The sequence below is a fragment of the Limulus polyphemus genome, unplaced genomic scaffold (genome assembly GCF_000517525.1).
Source record: "Limulus polyphemus unplaced genomic scaffold, Limulus_polyphemus-2.1.2 Scaffold1897, whole genome shotgun sequence".
In the NCBI taxonomy this organism is placed as follows: domain Eukaryota; kingdom Metazoa; phylum Arthropoda; class Merostomata; order Xiphosura; family Limulidae; genus Limulus; species Limulus polyphemus.
The window spans coordinates 39545-47614 of record NW_013667507.1 but is presented as its reverse complement, the minus strand read 5'-3'; the positions used below and the strand labels follow the sequence as shown (position 1 = coordinate 47614).

The 8070-nt window shown below is 31.9% G+C and overlaps 1 protein-coding gene across 1 annotated transcript; it reads left to right on the top strand.

Moving 5' to 3' along the window:
* Positions 1-1132: 1132 nt before the first annotated feature.
* Positions 1133-7624, top strand: LOC111087222 (cholecystokinin receptor-like). Its single transcript, XM_022393158.1, has 3 exons — positions 1133-1530; positions 4195-4555; positions 7039-7624. The coding sequence occupies exons 1-3, from the start codon at positions 1133-1135 to the stop codon at positions 7477-7479; spliced, it is 1200 nt and encodes a 399-aa protein (XP_022248866.1). The 3' UTR covers positions 7480-7624.
* Positions 7625-8070: the final 446 nt, after the last annotated feature.

The window sequence follows — 8070 nt, the reverse complement described above, 5'->3', positions numbered from 1 at the left end:
CGGCGTATTAAATAACACCCGAAAGGAAAATTTCAACAAAGGATTTGATAGTGTATTACCAATACAGGTAATATATCATGTAATATTAAAAAGGAATTTCAAATTAACTTTTGTCTTTCTAAATACATAAATATCTTATTACAACCATATATTCTAATAATATTACAGTGGATAAAAAGTAATTTTTATTGGCCTTCATTTAAAATCCTTAAAAGTTCTTAATTTTCTAGAGATAGATTTCGAGTTTTGGATGATCAGTTAATGAATGTAGCTAAAAATTGCAGGATATATTTAATCACCATTCAAGCTTCAGTGGGTTTCGATGAACGAATATACAGATATAATGTTATTCAAATTTGTTAAGATATTCGTAATTTTACATTAGGTGAAATATATCAACAATGTATTGTTTGTTTGTTATGAATTTCGCGCAAAGCTACGCGAGAGTTATCTGCGCTAGCCGTCCCTAATTTAGCAGTGTAAGACTAGAGGGAAAGCAGCTAGTCATCACCACCCACCGCCAACTCCGAAAGAGCGAGCATGTTTGGGGGTGATGAGTCGAGCGTCCTGACCACCTGGCCATGCTGGGCCTCAACAATGTATATTCTTTGGATTAGTATATAATATAATGATCAGAATATTCAAAGGCGATGAAGTCAATTCAATGGTGTTTGTTGAATTTATTTCAAGAATACTTTTATAATATGATAAACATCAAAATGTGTCAATTTTTTTAAATAAACCCAAACACTAATTAAATTACTTTAAATATAGAAAGATAACTAAAAGACGACTAAGTGATTTACGGAATAACTACAAGAAGTTCGATACAGATTTTTGACAAACTTAAACTTGAAATTTTTGCTATACCGTGAAATTCAAACACCTGCCAATAGAAGAAAACTCACTTCTTCAAATTTTTTATCGAAAACATGATTCTGATTTCTGTTGCAGTTAGTTTTTGTTTTGTTTTGTTTCAAATTTATGCTTATCATGTTAAATAAAATTTAGGTTATATAAAATATGCATTTTTGTTTTGTTAGAAATATATGGTAATTTTTCCTCTGTCAGACCGGTTGTCATGCGTTATTTGTTTTGTTTTTTTACCTTTGACAGGTATTCTAATCCGAAAATGAATGTGGTCAGTCTAGTGAACGTTTCCATGAACATGGCCGAAATATCGGAAAAAAGTTACTTCTATGCTGATTTTACACAACTCTCTCCAGTTTACTACTCTTTTATCGTTTTGTATTTAGGGGTCATGACCTTAGCCTTCCTCGGAAACTTTCTCGTTTGTGTTACAGTGTTCAGCGACAGGAGCATGCACACTGTGGTAAACTATTACATTGTCAACCTAGCCCTGTGCGATTTGATGGTAGGAATCTTTGTTTTGCCGATGAAATTACTAGAACTGGCAGCTCCAGCAAGTTGGGGAATTCTCAACAACAATCTCTGCACAGCAATGTCTTATCTGCAGACTGTATTTGTTTTTGCCAGTGTCCTTACTTTGGTGGCTAGTTGTTTAGAAAGGTAACTAAGTATTTAATTTTCTGCAGCATTTCTCACAGAATTATATATTTTTATTTCGTAGTTTGCATTGTTTATATCCGTGTCTCTGTTATGTGTTTTTATTCATTGCATTTGAATTATATTTAAAATATTTGAAGAAAATCTGATAAAACGACAACCCACTAAAAGTTCTCCATTTGCGAAAGTTTTATGTTCCTATCTATCACAAGAGAAGCGTTTTACTCCAAAGTTACTTATAACAAGCTTTTACTTAAGATTTAACGTTAATGGACAAGAAACTTTCAACCTTAGTCGCTCAGCAGTAAGTCTGCAGACTTACGATGCTAATTATTGGGTTTCGATACTCGTGGTGGACAGAGCAGAGATACCCCTTTGTGTAGCTTTGCGCTTAACAACAACTAAACCAACCAAGAAGTTTTCAGTAAACGGACTTATCAAGAACCACGATAGTGGTTCATAATAGGGATCGCAAGGAATTGCACAAAACCGTAATAGAACGTTCGGGCAAAATGCACCTTAAACAGTATAGATTCAGTTCAAACAACTCTTTAAACCTTTACTATTGACTGCTAAAACTATAAACATATAAAAATGCACAAAAAAGCACGCATGTTAGACTTACAAGGGAAAGAAAATCCGCTCAAAACGTTCTGTTTGTAATTCTTCTTGTACTTATTATTATTATTTTCTTGCCAGCGTAAAACAAAAACGGCTTAGTATATTGCACCCAAACTATTTGAAGAATATTAAATAATGCACTGCAAATATCGTAAGGTTACTTAAAAGTCGAGTTGTTTCTTTTATATTTTACATAAGCTAAAAACATCATAAGTCTAGTGTAATGTTATCATTACCCCTCGAAGTTAGCTTTCTTACATACATATGGTGTTCCTTTGAAACGCTTAAGTACAGGGTGAAACAGGAATTACCAGCCAAAAATAGATGAACATTATATGACTGTAACATGTAGATACTCAATGCTTTGTGCACTGTACAATCGGTGTCTTTAGGGAGCCAACCCCTGTATTATGTATGAAGCTACTAGCTATATTTATTATTATTACAATGTATAAAATTAGCTACCATGTCAAATAAATCTTTGCCAATAGTTGAGCATAAAAAAGCCAAGAAACAAGATAAATAAAAACTGGAAATTTCAAAACCTGCAAATAAAGATCGTTAAAAAAGTAAGGAAACAAGATTGGAGATACTGTGAACATTATTTACTGGAAGTACAAATCCCTATTTTAACTCCACCAAATGTAATTCTAGATGACATCATTGAGCCAAAATAGGGTTTTTTAGTTTGAGTAAATAATGTCTACAATATCTTCAGCCTTCTCTCCTTATTTGTTTTACAATTCCTATTTGCAGGTTTTTATATTTCTATTTTTATATTTATATTGTTACATTGTCCAAGGTATATATACGGAATAATGTTTCATAATAGAGACAAAATAAAGTATAAAATAAACAGTTATATTGGTAACAGAAGAATGAGCGTAGAATGTATATTATGCTTGTTCTCTGTGTGGACAACAAATAAATGGGTTTGAAGAAGTATTTTCATGAACTTGCGACTTACTGATGTACACGAGAACTTGGAATCATGAAGATGCATAATTTTCTCATTACTAGCCATTAAAAAAATCCGATCAATAATAAAGAAAAACATTTTATGTTTTAAATATAAACGAAATAGAGCTATAGTACTTCACTATATATTGTTAAGAACAATAGGACATTATAATATATGCGTATATTTCAACACTAAATATAAGTACTTGAATATAAAATGTGTTACAAAGGTTATCTAATATTATTGTCTTAGCTTTATTAGTACTTAAAAGTTGGGTTTTACGGGGGAAGATATTGAATGTGGGTAAGTATTAAACCAATTGTAAACAATGTTGTTGTTTTTTTGTTTTTTATCATGGGCGTAATTAGTATACAGCTACTTGCAGTATTTAGATAAAGGCTGATAGATAAATGAGTCATAGTATTGAATTTATATATATATATATATGTATAAGTTGAAAATTGACAAAGGATAAAAACATGAAATGCACATATATATGTATATAAGTATGTTTTATTGGTGTAGTTCAGGATGACAACAGATTTAAATTTATTAGTAGAACTTCTGAGTGAGGGTAAAGAAAAATGTATAATAATATGTCATCCACACTATATCTGCACCATCCAATGTCGACTAATATCATGACGAATCTTACTTTTAATTTTTGTGAGACAGAAGAAGTGATGATACAAAATAAGTCAAAAAATGTATCATGTTATTATGATAATAACATGTATACCATACGTAGAATGATCTTAGAATCATGTTATAATGATAATAACATGTATACCATACGTAAAATGATCTTAGAATCGTGTTATAATGATAATAACATGTATACTTACATATAATGATCTTAGAATCATGGTATAATGATAATAACATGTATACATACATATAATGATCTTAGAATCATGTTATAATGATAATAACATGTATACTTACATATAATGATCTTAGAATCATGTTATAATGATAATAACATGTATACCATACGTAGAATGATCTTCTCTTCTTGGTACAAGTAAAGTAGATAGGTTATGCTTTCAAAAATGTCAATGTTGTTTTCTTATTTTCTCTATTAGATATTTTGCTATAGTTTATCCTCTGGAGTCTCGAATAGAGCAAAGCAAGTGCAGAACTATAAAAATCTTGCTAGCCGTGTGGGCCGTTCCTTGTGTAGTGGCGCTGCCGTTTCTCGACTCAGCAGACGCTCGTACAACTACTTTGCAGAGTCAATTTGGCACAATCTCCAGACTAACTTGTTTTGTGGCCTTTTCGGCAACATTTCGACGTGGTTATTACACCTTCCTTTTCATCACAATGTATATTTTGCCATTGAGTTTAATTGGATGTACCTGCGTCCGGATTTCATGTTGCCTTTTAAAAAGTTTACCACTATATCGACAGGGGTCGGTTCGCCGACAGGAAGCAAATCGTCGAAAGGTATTGTTCTAAGCTATGTTTTTAGTATTTTAGTTTAGACGATTTTCACTATGTGTTAAAGGAAGTGTAACGCCTAGAAATTTTTGAATCTTAAGATCTGACGTGACACCTCGAGGTTTTTGTGACTGTGGGAAAATATTGTAATATAATAAAAACAACATTCAGTTGATCAATTAGTTAGTGAATCTGTTACCTTTTTAATCAATCGAATACTGAGTTAGCAAGTATGTTAGTCAGTCGGTTCTAAGTGTGTGTGGTAGATATGAGACGGAATTTAACAAGTAACTGGCTACATAGTCTTATTTGTGAATTGCATTTAACGATCGGTAAGTTTGTAGAACGAATGGTACTGTCAAAGAAATAAAATTAAGTGGACTAACTATTGCATTATTTTACCAAATAGTAATAATAAATGATAAAATAATCGCCCAAAGATAAAAACGTTACAGCACTGAAGTCATAAATGGGGTTATTTTGGTAGAACTAAAATGGAATCAAGTCCAAACTTCTGAATGAAATGATGAAGCGGTAGAAAGTTTATAAAGAAGAATGAAGGGAGAGTAAAATTTAGAAAAAAAGAGACAAAAAATTTAAAGAAATGTACATGAAAAAGAAAAAAGAGATCCTTATTTAAAAGAGGAATTAAAAGAAATGGGTATACGATTTAAAGAAGATTGGAAAACATAAATTTGAAGAGAAAAATGAATAAGATATATTGAAGTAGTACGAAAAGCCATTTATAAAATGGAGAACGACTGTAATTACAAAATTGAAAAGTTACAATACGGCGTCAACGAAGTACAAAAAGACATATAAATAGTAAAGAAAGATTATAATAATACACTTAAAGAAGTATAAAAGAAATAGATGAGGAAGGAAAGAAACGAAGTCCATAATAAAACGTCTGGAAAATTAACTGGCAAAATGCAAAGGTCAAACAAGATATACTTGTCTGCATCTGCTGAAGAATTCCATCCTCTAATACTATTAACTGTGATAGAAGGAATAGTAGAACCCATTTGATCTACAATTGTTACCACTACTAATTTGCCATCTATAACCTTTATGGGCTACTCCAGCTAAATCATTAACTAATCCATTTCCAGCGTTTAGCTAACCATTTCAACAAATCGCCCAGATTATGATTCAAAAATACTGTTGGAAGTGTACCAGGGTTAGTTCCAACTTGGTGAAAGTATGTATTAGTGAACAACAAATATATCATCTCTGCTCCTTTAAAAGGACAAGCTTTAATGACATTAAGCAATTTCCCAACTGAAAGCCGTAAAAACTATCAAGCACCAATGACTACCCTATCAAACAGATTTAAAGTGACACTCCAAAAGGAAGTTTCAAATTTCAGGAGAAGATTATGGAGAAAAGATGAGACCTTAGACAAATTAGTGAAAGATGTGGAAAATAGTCTAAAGGAAAGTAGAAGTACATCTTCAAAGGAAACTTCTTCGTTTGCGATGGAACTTGAATCAATTAAAGTCGTACATAAACAACGAAAAGCACTACCCAGGGATTTGTGAGGTAAAATATGATTGAAATATCAACTCTCTCTGCTGAAGATCTTGAAGGTATCAAACGATTCATTGGACAACAGTTAACTCAGAATATAGAAAAAGCAAACCATACAACTGAATGTGTTTCAGTTGCACCTTAAAAGTGCATATTTCCAAGAACTGCAGTCAAGACTTTCATAAGAAATCTGTTTACTCGGAATGGAGGAAGTAAACCACAGGATGGAAAGTGCTGACTTTAATGTGAAAGGGCATACTGCTAGGAACTGGTCCTGAAGAATGAAAGGAAAAGAGAACTGCTGGAAATGTGGAAAACATGGAGACTGTGATGAATCAGTCGTTGATAATAAAGCAAAGAGACGATATCTTCAGGATTGAAATACTTCATCTGTCAAAATAAAAAGAAGGAGTGTAGTCTTTAAAGAAACCTGTCAACGGATTTATTGATGGCAAGTTTTGTAGTATGTTAATTGACACTAGTTTTACAGATACAATTGTTCAACCCGATCTGGTAATAATGATGTGAAAATGCCTCCAGAGATAAAGAAAGGATGAATTGATGTGAACATCAACTAGACATAAAGTTCCAACAAGAGGAAAGGTTGAAGTCACTGTTTCTGTTGGACGCTTCTATACATAACATGACGTGTGAGTAATTAGCATCAATGAACTGCGTTGATGTGGGATAGAATATTTGAAGTTAGATTTATTTTACGTTAATTAACAGCGTTTGTAAAGTAGGCCTACAATAATTTACGACATTGTACAGATATTCAAGCTTGTATAACCGTGAAAGGAAGTAACTAATTGGTTTTAATTTTACATGAATTGGACTTTGAATTATTTGCACCAGATAATACACTGAAATACAGTTTTTTATTGTTATAAGTAAATTAACTATTTAGGTAACCAACAAAAAAGATCACATTCTAATAACAGCTGTATACTTTTTTTCAGATTGCCAAGATGGTGGTCGTGGTTGTGATTGCCTTTTTTTTGTCTTGGACCCCATACTTCTTGATATCAATTATAACCCAATATCAGAGAGTTAATTTTTTTCAGAGAGAGAATTTTTTCTTCACTATGCTATGCATTAACCTTTTCGCTTTTCTTAATTCCTGTGTAAACCCATTTATTTATGCTTCAATGAGCACGCGATTTAGAAAAAGCTTTAAACGATTTTTCAAATGTTTACTTTGTTACAACTACAAGTCATATACAGATGATCCTGTACTGTTAAACTCTAGACCTCTTACTCCTTCTAGCCTGAGCCGTCAGCTGACTGTTGTTGGCACAGATGCTACCCAGAATGCCTTGGAATATCTATCTCAAACCGATAAAGTTCCACCAAGAATTTATTGTCTTCTCCGATCTAAACCTTTTAACAGGAGACATTAGAATATCAATTTAACAGTTCAGTTGGCATATACTTTCTGATGATGAATAGGTTCAATCAAACTAACCATAAGTACGTGTTAGGTTGCTATATACTTACCACTTTGATAAACCGAGGCCACTACGTCAGTAACATCCGCCGTACTTTCAACTGTTTATCTAAATATTTCGGTTCTATTTGATTGAGGTGAACAAAAATGTATTATAGCCTATATACTTCTTATGAATATTCAAATTATTTTATCACTAGTTTCAATTATTTAAAACTTTTTTCTTTGGGTTTCAGAAAAGTTAGACAAATAAAAAATATTTATAATATTATTTCAACATTCCGGAAAAAACAAAAAATCTTAGAATGCGCAAGGCTTTTTATTTAGTTTTATTTGAAAAATAGTATTCAAATATTCCAAAGTTGTAAATTTGAAAACAACAATGAAAGCCCTATAAGCGATAGAAAAGAAACAATCTTTGTAGCATTTTAAATGTAAAATTATTTATTAAATATTGTTCCGTCTCCGTTTGTTAATTAACTTTCCGTAACTTCGTTCCGACGAAACTTTAGCGACACAAGTCCTTACCTAATAAAACTGGTTT

What these genes read in the sequence shown, in the direction of transcription:
- LOC111087222 (XM_022393158.1), top strand. Translation starts at nt 1,133, where the DNA reads ATGAATGTGGTCAGTCTAGTGAACGTTTCCATGAACATGGCCGAAATA. An exon ending in GTGGCTAGTTGTTTAGAAAG is followed by an intron (nt 1,531 to 4,194) that starts GTAACTAAGTAT and finishes TTTCTCTATTAG; the next exon opens with ATATTTTGCTATAGTTTATC. An exon ending in AGGAAGCAAATCGTCGAAAG is followed by an intron (nt 4,556 to 7,038) that starts GTATTGTTCTAA and finishes ACTTTTTTTCAG; the next exon opens with ATTGCCAAGATGGTGGTCGT.